General features: G+C 40.8%; 1 protein-coding gene across 4 annotated transcripts in view; it reads left to right on the forward strand.

Moving 5' to 3' along the window:
• ANO4 (anoctamin 4) overlaps positions 1–16,254 on the forward strand; it is a 125,469-nt gene that overhangs the window by 27,574 nt on the left and 81,641 nt on the right. For 3 of the 4 annotated variants that reach the window (XM_088651973.1, XM_088651974.1, XM_088651975.1), the window contains exons 2-3: positions 1,284–1,472; positions 10,112–10,222. In XM_088651973.1, coding sequence (XP_088508099.1) covers positions 1,421–1,472; positions 10,112–10,222 — 163 coding nt within the window. In that variant the 5' untranslated portion in view covers positions 1,284–1,420. The remainder of the gene's footprint in view (positions 1–1,283; positions 1,473–10,111; positions 10,223–16,254) is intronic. The other variant, XM_088651976.1, reaches the window with a different exon arrangement.

Here is a 16,254-nt window from a genome sequence, read left to right on the forward strand (position 1 = left end):
AACAACTTATGTAATTTAAGTACTGTAAATGAAGACAGGGCTCCTGTGCCTTTAATAAGGTTGTGGAAGCAGGAATCTCTGCAGCAGCTGGTGAAGATTGCACTGAAGGGGTTAGAAAACCTGCAGCTGCTGAAATTCTCACTTCCACACAACTATTGGAGGTACAGGTAATGAAATGTTGTGCTGCATTCTTTATCTTTCTTTATATTTGTAGGCTGGCCTTTGAGAACTCTAAGAAACCCAAAAACCATTGCAGATTTAAAACTGGTGTGGTTTTGAAAAGTTTAGTTTGGCACTGTGATTCAAAATGGCATCCAGTCAAACAGGCAAAGAAAAGGGGAAAAAACCTACTGCTTGATTTCAGGAACCATAACAAGGATCATAGGAATGATAAATGATACAAATAAATAGACCAAGTCTTTTCATGTCATTTATATACCACAAAAATAAATTTGAAGTAAATTGCATTAAGTATGAAACTTAATGGAAGATTTGAAGATACCTGGGCTCTGCTGTCGCCCACTTTATGTTACACTTTGGTTCCAGCTGGAAAAAGCACATTGCTGCTGTGGGATATGTCCTTGTTTCAGAATTAAGGGGACGGGTATGATTTAATCTAGTGCGCTATAGTGCAGTATAGAATAGTATGGCTTGAAGGATAGAAAAACAGAATTCCTTCTTTGCAAGAGGGGTCGCTGGGGAGGATAGTAGGAAAAGGAGGCAACAGCTGGATGGAACGTGGAAGTGGGAGAGAAGGACTGGGAGTTATTTTTCTGGGCCTGAGAGCAGAGCTTAGAGTTTAAGTGGCTATATTCTTTCCTTCATGGCCCCCTAGACCAGGCTTCCTCAACCTTGGCCCTCCAGATGTTTTTGGCCTACAACTCACATGATCCCTAGCTAGCAGGACCAGTGGTCAGGGATGATGGGAACTGTAGTCTCAAATCATCTGGAGGGCAGAGGTTGAGGAAGCCTGCCCTAGACACTGCCTTCAAATTGACTCTTACTGCATTCCTTAGAATTCACCCTGGAGCCTTCAGTAAGGGATTGTACTTAACTGTCAGTACTTACTATAAGCTGCCACTACTTAGTACCGGTACACTGCGGCTTGAGTCATTTTTAAGAATGGGAAATTTGCAGACTTAAGTCATCAATCCAGTTTACATACTTGTTGAATTCTTTCAAATGATTCATTTCAGTTACCTTTAAATGGCAATGTACGTTTGTAATATGCATAAGCAAAATTTGCCTCCTATATCCAACTTGTTTTTTTATCTTTCTGTTAGGTAGAAGCTTATCTATTCATGGGGCTGAAAAGCGTGTGCAGATCTACCAGAGAAGAAGCACAGCAAGCCATCGCTTATCACAGCGCCCGTCTGTGGTTAGGCATTCTTCAGTCCCGCAAGTCAGAAGGTCAATAAAAATGGAGGCCTCATCTTCTGGATCTGTTGGGAAGCCAGTGACTCATCAGCCAGGTAACAATGTTGTCCTGATTGCTTTACACAAATGATACATGCTATGAAATGAATTCATAGCATCTGGCCAAGCTTGCATGGAAATCAATCTATAAGCCAATGTCCATAGATTGATATTCACTTCGGCCTTTCTCCGTGTGCTTGTTCATAACTGCAGTGGTTATCAATAGTGTAGAGCGAGTTTGGGAGTTTTAGAAAGGAGGTATTTCACAGCTTTTAAGATTTCTGCTCATAAAATCACCATCAAGCATACTTACCCAGTCTGATGCTTGCTATTCATATCAGAGCTACCGCTGTAATGTTACTTTCTCCATCCTCTCTTTTTGGTACAAACAAAATACTTTATTTCCTGCATACCGGGAAAAGCCTGCGTTTATCAAAAGTTCTAATAGAATCAGCTCTCTTTGTGTGTTCTTGCATAAGCCAGTGTCAGCTTGGCAGTGTAGGTGTTTCAAAAGGGCCTGTTGATACACTTTCACAATATAGGGCAGCAAGCAGCAACTTCCTGAGATGCTGGCATCCAGTTTTTGTTTTTAATTGTCATTTAGCATACCAGTCCATTTTATAAGCTACTGGGCACCAAGGGTGACTCTTTCATGTGTGTTTTTCTTCATGACCCAATGTGTAACAAGCTGTTTTCATTCAGCTGGCCAGTGTAAGTTATGCACAGGAACTCCTGCACTTCTGTCCCTTTGTCACTTCCTCAGTTCTCATTACCCACCACCACGCATGCAGGCCAGGGTGGCATAGTGGTTACAGTGTTGGACTAGGACCTTGGAGACCAGGGTTCCAATCCCCGCTCTCCCTTGAAGCTCACTGGGCCAGTCACCAACTCTCAGTCCAACTTACCTCACAGGGTTGCTGAGAAAATAAAATGCAGAGGGGAAGAAGCATTTGCAACACTTTGAGCTACTGGGAGGAAAGGTGAGATAAAAAACATTAAAATGTAGGTAATTTCCTGACATTTAGTTTCAGGGCAGAGTTTTTGAAAAATGAAAAGAAAAGAAAAAAGAAAGATGGGGGAAAGGGAGGCTCATTGTATCGACATTCTAGCTGGCAGAAGCTGGCAGCGTTTTGGATGTGGCAGATTGTCCATCTATTCACTCCACACTCTCCCCCCCCCCCTTCCATTTAGGATTCCTTTTTCAGTAAATTACTGTAGTTTTTCTCTCTTTTCCCTCAATAAAAATAAAATATCTTCCTCTGACACAAACACACAAAGACACACAGTTCAAAATTACCAACAGTACTGGTTCACTTCCCCCCTTCATTGTTAAATACATGAATGAATAAATAAATAAAAATAAAACAGATCTTTTTGAGTTATGGTGTTGCACATGCGTTTGTCTGTCTGTCGCATACAGTATTCTGAAATGTCAGTTGTTCCTCATTTCCCATCAAAGGTTCAGGGAGGCAGCAGATGGTTTATGGATAGGGACAGTGCTATTGCTCTGAGCTGCTCCTGGCAAACTGAAGAAAAACTCTAGGCTGGTTGGCCTCAATTTCTGCAAAGATCATGCTCCATTAAAGTTAAGTGCAATTCACCAACAGGAAAGACAGAGAGCTCTCATTTATAGGACAGAGGGAGTTTCCATTTAAACAAAGCTGCAAGCCTGAAGGAAAGCAAACTTAAGGTTGGAACTCGAGGCTGGGAGACCAAATTAAACCTTCTCACACATGAGCACAAAGCCCCTGGTGCTGGATTAAACCCTGTGGAGGCCCCATGGCAGTCAAAACCTTGTTTGCACTAGTGGGATAACATTGAAATAAGAAAGCTTGATTGTAATTTTCTTTCAAGATCAAATCAATATTATTTCAAGATCAAATCAATATTATTTTGATCCATTGTCGCAGGAAAGTATATTGGCAGCAGTACATCTCTGCCCACTTGCTGCTACTTATTTACATATCAGATTTGCACCATTTAAAGGAAATCATGAGATTTCTTATTTGTATTTGGCTGTAACCTTTTTTGTGACTCAAATTTTTTTGAGGGTGAAAGAAACCTGCATGTATAATTGCCTATTAAAGTCTAAGGAACATAGATCACACATTTACACTCACATTGGGTGTGTGTGTGGAGAGAGAGAGAGAGAGAGAGATTAGGAACTGAGAGCATAAATCAGATGTCGGTCTGAATGTGGAAAACACCTGCCCTCTCTGCATTATTTATTGATTGTTTATACTTATAGGCATTCTTGACCAAGTGGTGCTCAGGTGGGTTACAAAAATATTACAATTACTTTAAATGCATTTGGATGTGGAAGGGATACCTATTCAAGCACTCACTGGAATGAGTATATGCCATTAAAAATCATGCAATGTGTAGCTGATTCGATTTCTGCTTTTGGATGCACATTCAAGTTGTAGTTCCTGATACAGTACTCAAGTGGAAGGCTGCTTCCACATGCAGATCTCTTTCTCTGAATTTGATGTTGATATCTAGAGCATGATGAATATGACAATATCTTTTTCGAAACTCTATTAACACTCTATTCCACAGTGAAATTGAAGTAAAAACTGGAAAGCTGAAACAGTCACTGCAGGATGCAGACTTCTATATTTATCTGGTCACTTCCAGATTGCCTGTCTATTGAACATTAATTATGCTTCATTTGCAGGGAAATTGTATGATGTCTTATCAAGCACTTGCTATGCCACATTTTCTAGTACATTTTCCTGCCACTTCCCTTACTGAAAAAAGTCATGATTTTTATTGTTTATTTTTTTGGGAAGTGCATTTGTTGCACAAGAGCTGCGAATGCACTGTAACTGCACAGCATGAATTTGCCATTGTGCCATTGAATCCCAGTTGCAAAATAACAAATCTGCAAGCACCCTTTATCATTACTTACATTGCATATAATGCAGCAATGCAAAAAAGGACTTGGTTTTTTTTAAAGCTGCCCATTCCATTACAAATTAGGATTGATATTTAGTATCTAAAGAGGCAGTGGAGTTCAGAATAAGCTGTGTGAACAGACAAGTACCTGGTCCACATTCTACTATGGTGTGCATGAATGTAGAGGACCTTAACCGATCCACTGTCTCTCAAACTCAATCTACTCCACCTGCTGTAAGGTGGTGATAATACTGAGATCATGCAATGTGTATATAGGGTTGTTTTAAGGATTACTGAGAGGCAAGGTACGCTGAATGTTCTGAGCACTCAAAAAAGAATATAAATGCTACCTATTAACTTACAAAATGTAAGAGGTGTTATCATCACAGCTTCTCGTAACTGATTTGAGTCAAAAGGTTCCAGTGCATGTTCTGTAAATGGCACTGAATTATACAATACAAAGAAATCATCATAAACAACAACTGTTCTTTTCACTGGAAGTTGCTTGTGAGTATATTGTTATTGTTGTTGCTACCATTGTTGTTAGTCTGTCTGTCCATCCATCCATCCATCCAGTTTGCTTTTTTTTTTGTAAATTTTGGCCTACTGTGGGTTCGCCTACTTCATGCCATTTAGGAGGCACAGATTGAGAGCAAAAAACAAAGATGCACTTTGTTTCTAATGCCCACCTAGCAGTTCGAAAGCACATCAAAAGTGCAAGTAGATAAATAGGGACCGCTCTGGCGGGAAGGTAAACGGCGTTTCCGTGTGCTGCTCTGGTTCGCCAGAAGCAGCTTTGTCATGCTGGCCACATGACCCGGAAGCTGTCTGCGGACAAACGCCGGCTCCCTCGGCCTATAAAGCGAGATGAGCGCCACAACCCCAGAGTCGGACACGACTGGACCTGGTGGTCAGGGGCCCCTTTACCCTTTACCTAAGATAAAATAAAGAATATTTACTAAATTTGTATACCACCCTTGATCTATTGATCACAGGGTGCTTCAGAAGGTAGATCCTACAAAACTGAAGTCTAGCCACGCCTGGTTTACACATTACTTTGGAGAATTGCAGTAAGATTTCCATGGCTTTCTATCTTATGAGATCTTTTGGAGATGTAGAGGGAAGGCGTCATAGTATTTCTGCCTGTTTTCTGAGAGTGCTCTTCTTTGAACATAAGATTAATGCTGCTGGGATGGCCTAGGGTCCATGCAGTCTAGCAGTGTCTTCTTAACAAGTGTCTAGCTAAATGTCTCTGGAAGCTTAGAAGCAGGGCAAAAAAGCAACAGTTCTCTTGCATTGTTTGTCCTTGGCTTTAGGTATAGCTTTCCTTTATCCGTCACGCATGCTGGCTATTGACAGAAGTACCCTTCATGAATTTAAAGCCATCTAAGCTAGTGGTCATTGCTACATCCTGTGGTAGTGAATTTCATAAATTAATTATGTATTACGGGAAATAGCATTTCCTTTGTCCATTCTGAACCTGCTGCCAATCAATTTCATTGCGTAATCTGAGTTCAAGTATTATGAGAGAGGGAGAGAAAAATTCTCAATCCACTCTTGGCCTACCATTCATAATTTTATAAAAACTTAAATCAAGTCCTCTTTAATCATCATCCCTAAACTTCAATAATAATATTGATAATTTTATTATTTAGACCCTGCTCATTTGGCTGGGATTCCCCAGCCCAGCCACTCTGGGGCGGCTTACAAGATATCTTACAACATAATAAAAACATCAGTCCTTAAAAACTTCCCTAAACATGGCTGCCTTCAGATGTCTTCTAAAAGTTGTTTACTTCCTTGACATCTGAAGGGAGGGCATTCCACAGGGAGGGCGCCAAGCTTTGGCCTCACCTCATTAGGTAGGTGATCCACCTCTTGATGGTTTTGTTGCCTTTTCAGTACTTTTCCCAGTGCTAAAATGCTCCTTTAGAGATAGGGTAACTATATAAAACTGCACTAATCCCACCCCCATGACCAGTTCAGCAGGCAGATATTCATATGGTATGTGAGACTCTCAGGAAAAAACATGTTTTGGAATTCTTTAATATGATTAGGGAAGTTATTTCTTGCTTGCTGCTTAACATCCATGTAGCTGCACTTCTTGAGGCCTAAACTCACATGGGATGTCTAGAGTATCCAGGCTTAGCAAAAATGACCTGCATTGTCCTGGTCCTATATTGCCTTATGAAGCATCTGAGCCTGACAGTATTGCTAAAGGAATCCTTAATTCTATATAGTCTCCCATGTGACTGGTTGGTGTTTAGGATTCTTACAAGAACTAGCTCTGGCATAGTATATACAATAGTTTTTCAGTATAGCATTATAGTTTATTGGGTGGTTCTGAGAAAAGCAAAGCACAAACCAGTCATTAATTATCTTGGTGTGTAGTTCTGTGCTTGCATAGAGAGGATGTTGCTGTTTGGTTGAAAGTTCTCTGCGTTGTGCAGAGGTGTGTGTGTCATAGCATAGGTGTGGGGGTGTAGTTGTGTGGTTGCAGTTGATCGGCGTAGTTGTGTATTGTGTGAGTACTTGTGGTTGCAGGGTGGTTATTTAGCACCCACTACAGATTAAGCTTCAAAATGTCCCAGTGGGCTCAAAAGTGTTGGTAATCACAGTTGCAGTCAAACAATATCTGAAGGGCACCATGTTAACTACTGCTGTGTTGAAGTCATTTCACATGTTATGGCAAGGAGTTGTTCTCCATCATCCTACCTGATACATGTAGTGTTTTCCGCAGCCACCAGCCTGTAATTTTGCTGGCTAGAGTTGCTAGACTATTTAGGCTCATTTTAAAGATTGAATGCCTTTATTTGGAATTAACAGCAAACCGTCCAATTATGTTTACCCTCTTCCTGCCCATATAGTATATGACAAAAAATTATTATTATTTATTTGCACTGTGCAGAAAGGCAATTTAGGAATATTGTGTTGTGCATCACGATTAGATTTTGAATATTGGTTCTTTTGCTTCTGTCAGTTTTTTTTCTAAATGCACTTTACAGTTCACACACAATAAATCTTTGCATCAAAGTATCCATCCTTTTTAGTGCATCCTATAGTGTTGCAGCATTTTATAGATGCTTTCAGCTGGCATGCTGAAGCTTGCCTTTTACAATACTAGCTGGGTGAAGTGACGTGCTTTGGCTTCCTGCTGCTTTCATCTTCATATTTGTCACAGGCTGTTTTGGATTTCGACATTTTCTCTGCTTATCTGCTTGTTCTGTTTTAGAGTCGGAACTTGTTATAGCTGAAATTGCTATTTCACTGTTATGCTTCCCATATCCATACATACTGGAATGAGCTCGATGTTGCCATGGTGAAAGAAAATGTGTGATGTAGTCAGGTGTTCCAAGAGCAATCCAGTAAAGCCAATTTGATTGGGATTAAGCCATATTTCATTACAACTTTCTACAAACAACAAATTCAGCAGGTAAAGCTCCAATGATGAGGCTGACTGGATTCTACTGCCAGCTATTCACTTCCTTTTTGTAAACCCCCCCCCCCCCCGGAAACTCAAAACACAATACAGTGGTACCTCAGAAGTTGAATGGAATCCATTCCGGAAGTCCGTTCGACTTCCAAAACATTCTGAAACCAATGCACGGCTTCTGGTTGGCTACAAGAAGCTCCTGCAGCCAATCGGAAGCTGCGTCAGATGTTCAGGTTCCAAAGAACGTTCGCAAACCAGAACACTCACTTCTGGGTTTGCGGCATTCGGGAGCCAAAGTGTTCAACTCGCACGGCATTCGCGAACCAAGGTACGGCTGTACCCATCAGAGTACAAAAAGAATTCAAAACAGAGTCAGGATCGTAAACATTTTAACCAATGAGACATCCATACCCAGAAGCTATTCACATCCTTATGAGGTTACTTCAGCACCAGCGTCAAACCCTGGGGTGTGAGTTGCTTCAGTGATGGATCTTTGGGACTGAGAGGTATAGTGAGGAGCAGGGGTCAGCAACCTTTTTCAGCTGGTCCCTCAGACCATGTGGCGGGCTGGACTATTTTTTTTGGGGGGGGGGGAATTAACAAATTCCTATACCCCACAAATAACCCAGAGATGCATTTTAAAGAAATGCACACATTCTACTCATGTAAAAACACCAGGCAGGTCATACAAATAACCCAGAGATGCATTTTAAAGAAAAGGACACATTCTACTCATGTAAAAACACGCTGATCCCCGGACCGTCCGTGGGCCGGATTGAGAAGGCGATTGGGCCGCATCTGGCCCACGGGCCTGAGGTTGCCTACCCATGGTGAGGAGTGAACCAGAGAAGAGTCAGTACTGATGATAGCTATGTTTTTGACACAGTATGTCCTTAGAGGAACAGTTAGTTTTGGATTGGAAAATAAATTCATTACCCTACTCAGTTATGTGGCAGCCCTAAACATGCATATTAGGGAGGAATCTCAGTGAGCACATTGAGGCTTACTTCGGAGTGAGCATGCATTGGAATATTGATTCATTTGAATATCCTGTACTCTCCAGATGCTTTGAACCACAATTTCCACCAACCTATGCCAGCATGGAGAGCAACATCTGGAGGGTACCAGATTAGGAAAGTCTGTGTTAGAGAATTTGCAGTAAGTCTGAAATTGCAGAATTACACAGGGTTTGGTTTCCTTGGAATGATGGACAGTGGAGACTGCAGTTTCTTTGAGATACATAGTTTATTTACACTGTGAGCCTACGATGGAATGGCTCACAGCATTAACACTCCAAAAGGCCTTTCTTCTCCCAGCCTTGGACTTAAACAGAAATCAAGCATGGCTCTCATTCTCTGCTTTCTACCACTCTACCTATTGTCCTTGCTGCCAGCCAGTGAGGGAGAGGGCCCACCTATTTGCCTTCAGGCATAGAGCAACATCCTTTGCCAGACTAAGGACCATACTTAGACCCAAGATTCTGGCTTGGCTACTTCAACAAATGAATCCCCCAAACTAACAGCAATATATTTTATTAATACACAAATTTAATAAAATGGAATGTCTGATCAAATAATGTAAAGTTCAATATTTCCAAATGGAAAATTCAATTCATAGAATCATAGAACTGTAAACAGAGGTGGTTTTAGGGTGGTGGTTCAGCTGCCCTGGGCACCACAACAATGCTGTAGGATGGAGCATGAGAGGTGGTGAGTGTCAAATTTTAGTGTTGCACAAGGTACTGCTGAAATTTGAGAGTCCCAAGTCCACCACTGTTGTAGAGTTGGAAGAGACCCAACGGATAATCCAGTCCAACTCACTGCAATGTAGAAATCGTAGCTAAAGAACCCCTGACAGAGGTTTGCATTAAACAGGAGTTACTTCTTCCTTGTGTTTTGGAAGCAACATACAGAATATTTGAGCAAACGGAAAAAAACAGATTTAATGTTACAAAGATCATAAAATGCCTTGGATTCCCAGAGATAATTTAGTATAGAATCGTTAATAGATTTATAACATTAAAAGCAGATAAATTTACATCTGTGTTAGTTTAGTTGAATCTACCCAGAAAAAAAAACTGGCTTACACCCAACTCCTCTGGCTTTTCATTTTAGGGTTGTGTTGCTATTAAGGGGTCAAACTAGCCATGATATTATTGTACTAATGCAATTAATGTGCATGTTTTCTCTTGTGTAAATTGCAGCCATAAATGCAATGGATGGTTTTGTTATGTCAACAGTAACTATGGGGAAGAGAAATTTAACTCTTTCACTCCCGGCCAAAAATCTCCCCTCTGAGGCTGTTATTTGTGGGGATGAGTGTAGGTACTATTGCAAACTCCGCCAATCTCTTCAATTTCTTTAGAAGGAAGAGAGCATTGTCAAGGTCGTCACCTGGAAACACAAATATCAATAAGACTTGACGCTCAGAAGAGAGATGTGGACTTTTCAGAAATACTTAATGCAATACAAGAAAGTAAGTTACTCTGTGGGGCTCAGATTCTTAACATTGTAGAAATGTTAATGGAAACAAATATATACTTGATTAGTTGAAAGGGGGAGGTGGGAAAGGAACAACAGTGCATACAAGTGTGATTCAGAAAAGGTGCCTTAATGAATATCATTGTATTAAGCAGTGGATCAAGTATTCAGCTCTACAGATTTCAGTGTAAAAGGACTTACGAAGAAATTGTCAGTAAATCTTTATTAGCTTTTATTTATTTCTTAGCGGGATCTGCATGGAGATCAGGTAGAAACATTCTTTGGAATATTTATGCACTGCTTTTCAACAAAAGAAAACGGTTCTCAAAGCTCTCACGTAGAAAAGGGTTTCTTCCAAACATGTGTTGGGCTTTCACATGTAGAATTTCCACCCTTCAGCAAAGGTACAGAGTTTCACAATGTGTCTGATTGCCTACAGAGGATCTCACTTGGTGAGCAATAACATGCCTGGAAGCACCTGCCTCTTCCCCCCCCACCCCCGCCAACCACATATGAGAACAGATTTGATAATATCTCGTGCCAGGAGGAGAGGGCTGCTCCACTGTTGATCAGCTCTTACAGCCAGGGGCTTAATATTGCAAATGAATCATTCAGGTATCACAAATGGGGCATTGACAACAAGATATTTTCCATGGAAAGTAAATCCTAAATAAATGGGGGGGATATGGATGGGCAATGTCGTGTTTATGCTGAGAAGAGCTTGCATGCATGATGAGCAACCAATCTCAATAAACACCAATCTGGGTGCACCTGAGCCTTGAAGAAGGTAGAAGGAATGGTTGTTAACAAGTTGTCTTCTGTGATGAATTGCAGAGGTGAAATTACACACATTTATGATGAAAAAAGGCTCTGAAAACAAATAAAAAGAAGTGCTTCTCAGGATTTCTGACCAGACCATTTGTGCAAAAACTTTTACATTTTTTTGATTTCCCCAGGAAAACTGTGCACATAGAGGGAGGGGTTTTTTATGTTGGGGTGCATGCACTGTTCCATATGCACTGATGCTCATATATTTTTATGAGAAGGCCACCATGCTTACTTACCTAACTATACCACGGTGGGCAACCTGTGGCATCTTGGCTGAATGTGGCCATTAGCCTAATTTCATGAGTGTGCCAAGGAAGGGGTGGCAGAAAGAGAGAGACAATGGGGGTACTATGCCCCCCACAGTGTGTCTTGAAAGAGAATGCACATGCAGAAAAATGGTTTCCCAGCCCTGCTATTGCATAGTGTTGTGCACTTTAAGTAGCACTAAAAATAAAACATTATCTTGCCTACTTTTTTCTCAATTGCAAAGAGTTCTCAACTGCGTCTTACTCTCTCTTTTCCCCCCCAAGTGACCCAATTAGATATTTAACCAAACAAGAGCAACAAATAGGGAATATTTATAAGAAAAGAGCAAAAAGTGAGCTGGTCTATTGGTTGTTGAAACATGTTGCATTTTTCTATTACGTACTACTAGACATTTAGAAAGCCTGGCATTGCTGTTCAGACTAGTTAGAATTTTGAAACCAAAATATTAGTTCAGAAAGCCATAATTATTTCACTCCAGTTCTCAGGACAGGTTTAAAGGTGTGTTGGTATGTGACAGGCATAGGTATTCCTGGTGTTAATATAGTTTGCCACTGTTTCACAATTCAAAGTTTTTGTGTGTGTTTAGTTTTAACTTTACAGATGTAGTTCCTAAAAGTCTCAGAATATTTCTTATTAGATGTGATATGTTCCTATTCTATACACATTTCATTTTGATATTGTTCATTTTGATAGATATTTAGAATTTTTTTGATGGTTTAGATTGCTCGTTTTTAAATTGTTTACCTTAGTTTTGTAAGAGGCATTGTCCTTTTACTGTATAATGTTTATAGATAGCTAGTTTACTGTAATCACGTGTTTTTGTTTTGCTTTGTACATGAGCTGCCTTGGAAGGCCCTAAAAGGTGGCATGGAAACATTTTTAATACATTTTGTCTGGAAAGAGCCAAAATAGATTATTTACCAAAGCAGCTCACATTAATTAAAAGGGAAGTGCTTAAAATAACACTTTGTTTACAAATGAAAAGTCACATAAAGAAGATGCAATGAAGCATTTCACTCCTTTGAACAAAAATTCTCCATTTTCGTCCTTGGCTTTCCAGGCTTTGTAGTGTGATGGCACACATGGTAATAAGTTCACCAAGGCTGCTGAGAACTAGTCAGTATTCACACTTTTGGAATGGAGTATTTATTAGTTTAGGGACCCAGGTGGTGCTGTTGGTTTAAACCACTGAGCCTAGGGCTTGCTGATCAGAAGGTCAGCGGTTCGAATCCCTGTGACGGGTGAGCTCCCGTTGCTCGGTCCCAGCTCCTGCCAACCTAGCAGTTCGAAAGCACGTCAAAATGCAAGTAGATAAATAGGAACCGCTACAGCGGGAAGGTAAACGGCATTTCCGTGGGCTGCTCTGGTTCGCCAGAAGTGGCTTTGTCATGCTGGCCACATGACCTGGAAGCTATACGCTGGCTCCCTCGGCCAATAATGTGCAACCCCAGAGTCGGTCACGACTGGACCTAATGGTCAGGGGTCCCTTTACCTTTACCTATTTATTAGTTTAGGAATTCCAAGGAACAAGAGGAGTTTATTTATTTGCAGCTGCTCCAAACTGCAAAAACAGATTTTCGTTTTATGTGCACTACTTCCAGATAAGTATGCATAGTACTGAGCAGCAAATTCATATGTGCTCTCCTGCATAGGATTGTAGCCTTTATGTGTTGAAAATAAAAGTGGCATAGCAAGTGCATACCCCTAAAAAAAAAGGTAGGCACAAAATGCTTACATTTGGGGTCCCTGCTTGTTACTTGGAAACGACATTTTTTCATGCTATGCTTTTTTTTTTACATGTATTTGTTTCCCTATTCTTGTATTATCTCACAATATTAACTCTAGCATTTTTAGATGCTGAACAATAAAAATCCTGGCAAGCCAGCAGCCGTTGCATTTCACCCCTTAATCTTGGTGGGAAAACAGATTTCTTTCTAACATGTTATTCTGTTGAACTTTTGGCTGCCATCCTCTCTAGAATGAAAACTAAGCAACGAAAGATCACACGAATGATACCAGAAGACATTTCAAACATTTTCCATTAGTACTTGTGTCCTTGTGAACTCTAGCTCATGTAATACTGTGTCTGTCTATTGTAATGAAAAGGGTTTAGCAATATTCTGCATTCAACTTGAACATTACATTTTCCCAGTAAGCATCATTTGCACGAACCTGTTTAAAATGCAGTCTTACAGAATGTGGCCACCAAAAACCATGCCAAGTCATAAAAACCATAGGCCAGAGTTTTGTCTGTGGATGCAGTGAGTGATGTATCCACACACAGAACATTTGGTGTGGGAACCAACCAGAGTGGTGGCAGCTCTGGACTTAAATGGGATTGGGTCCTGTGCTTTGTAACTTGTTCATAAATGATCTAGAGCAGGCATCCCCAAACTTTGGCCCTCCAGATGTTTTGGACTACAATTCCCATCATCCCCGACCACTGGTCCTGTTAGCTAGGGATCATGGGTGTTGTAGGCCAAAACATCTGGAGGGCCGCAGTTTGGGGATTTCTGATCTAGAGTGAGCAGTGAGGTAGCCAAGTTTGCTGATGATACTAAATTGCTCAAAGCCGTTAAAGCAAAAAGAATAATAGAATTGTAAAGTTGGAAGGGACCCTGAGGATCATCTAGTCCAGCCCCCTGAGACTGTGAAGAGCTTGAAAAGGACCTCTCCAAACTGAGTGGAATGGGTGTTTCCCCATTTTCCCACTCCTACCTGCTGAATTACTTATAGCAGTTCATTCCTAATTAAACATTCTCTCTTGATCTTCCCAGTGCCTTACTCAGATATTATTAGTATCAAAACAGAATTTAGCATTCTGGTGCATAGAATCAGTGCTGTAGAATAGGTGGCTTAATTACAGCTAATGTCACAGGTGAATTTCCAAAAGAAGACCACAACATTAAAATAATCCAAGTAGAAGAAAGGAAAAGTATGCCATATCCTTTTAAAGTTATTTTTTCTGGAAAAAAAATATATAATCAATTTTTTTAAAAGAATGTTCTAGTTATTCACTGCTAGTGTATTAGAGTCCGTCCAGTTGAAAGGTTAGCTTTGCTTTCTGTTGAAATTACCGCATCAGGTTGCAAACGGATATGGATTCTGTGCTGCAACCTTTTTAATGTTCCTGGACATTCTCAGAAGATAAGGTGGAGCGAGGAGGAGAAGAGATGTGTTGCCGACTCACTCACTGTGTGTAAGATGTCACACTGTGAGGATAGTCATTGGCAGTCTGATGAATGCTTACCTGACATTGGTGGATGTATTTTCAGCAGCCGCTGTGAGTTAATCCACAGAGCCTAGGGCTTGCCGATCAGAAGGTCGGCGGTTCGAATCCCCGCGACGGGGTGAGCTCCCATTGCTCGGTCCCAACTCCTGCCAACCTAGCAGTTCGAAAGCACGTCAAAGTGCAAGTAGATAAATAGGTACTGCTACAGCGGGAATGTAAACAGCGTTTCCATGTGCTGCTCTGGTCCGCCAGAAGTGGCTTTGACATGCTGGCCGCATGACCTGGAAGCTGTATGCTGGCCAATAATGCGAGATGAGCGCCGCAACCCCAGAGTCGGTCACGACTGGACCTAATGGTCAGGGGTCCCCTTTACCTTTACTTGAATAAAAGGGAACAGATTTGGTAATGGAATTCTTCCTAAAGGTCTGTAGGGAGGGAAAGGGATGTTGTGTGCTTCACATCAGTTTTGTGCTTCTGTGCAGTGCGTCCAAATGCACATATGTAAAAGTTGGATTTATGAGATTATAAAACAGCGATGAGAAGCTTTTGCTGCAACAAGCTGGAACACAGCCTATTTGCTTATTCAAAATGTGTGTGGTAATTGCACTGCTTTTGACTGCATGCAGTTTTCTAATTGTATGTGTGACGTTTGTTGGTCTCCATGTAAACTGAAATACAATGGCATATTTGGAAATTGTAGGAAAATCAGGTCGTTGCATAGCTGTCAAGTTTTCCCTTTTCTCACGAGGAAGCCTATTCAGCATAAGGGAATTTCCCTTTTAAAAAAAAGGGAGAACTTGACAGCTATGTGTGGTTGTTGTTTTAAAAAAACACATTAACAGGGAGCGGGGTGGGGGTGGGGATCTCAGCAGATGCAATAAGTAGAAAGCAAGCTCCCAGTTAGTTGTGGGCTGTATGGTTGCACTTGCCCCATGGCTGGAGATGTACAGTGCTTGTGGCAGTGAAATTCTGAACCTGATTGGCTGTGCTGCTATGAAGGGGCGGAGTCTTTTTTCTGGACTTTCCACGCTGAGGGGAAAAAACAATAAGGGAAGAGTAAGTTCAACGCTTTTCCTGCTGCTGGCTGCCATTTTTATTTCCCCGCAAAGACCTGGAGTGACACTTTGTATATTGTATTGAATATATAATGGGAAACCTATAAATCTTCCAAGTACTGTACTGTACTACGTATGACTTTGCTCTGGATTTGTTTCCCCCAGGCTTTTTTCTTTTGTTTTTAAAGGAAAAATATAAACATACTGAGATTTGACTTTTTATACAGAGCAAACAGGGATATATATTTTTTTAATTGTATGATATATTTAGCAAGGCACAAGTGCTAGATGCTATTTGGAGTCATGTTTTGGCATTCTTAAAGCAGGGCTATGTCTCAGAAAACTTTGATGAATAAATTTGGGTTGAATTCCATCCAGAGGTTACAAATCAACAAGATTCAACTGAGGGCTGGAAACACTTTGTGGATTAAGTGAGGGAGACATGCACACCTGTCGCCACTGCCTTGAAGCTGCTATGGTCATTCAGCGCCACCTTTGACCTGTTGGATACATAATATCACTGTTGTAGATTTACTTATTAGCACTATGAAACAGATAATTTGCAACATTCAAATGATTTATGTTGACTTTGATGTCTGAAACATACACAAAGTTGAGATCTTATTTTATATTTGTGGGCAAAGC

Source organism: Zootoca vivipara, chromosome 9 (genome assembly GCF_965207765.1).
Source record: "Zootoca vivipara chromosome 9, rZooViv2.hap1.1, whole genome shotgun sequence".
NCBI classification, from domain to species: domain Eukaryota; kingdom Metazoa; phylum Chordata; class Lepidosauria; order Squamata; family Lacertidae; genus Zootoca; species Zootoca vivipara.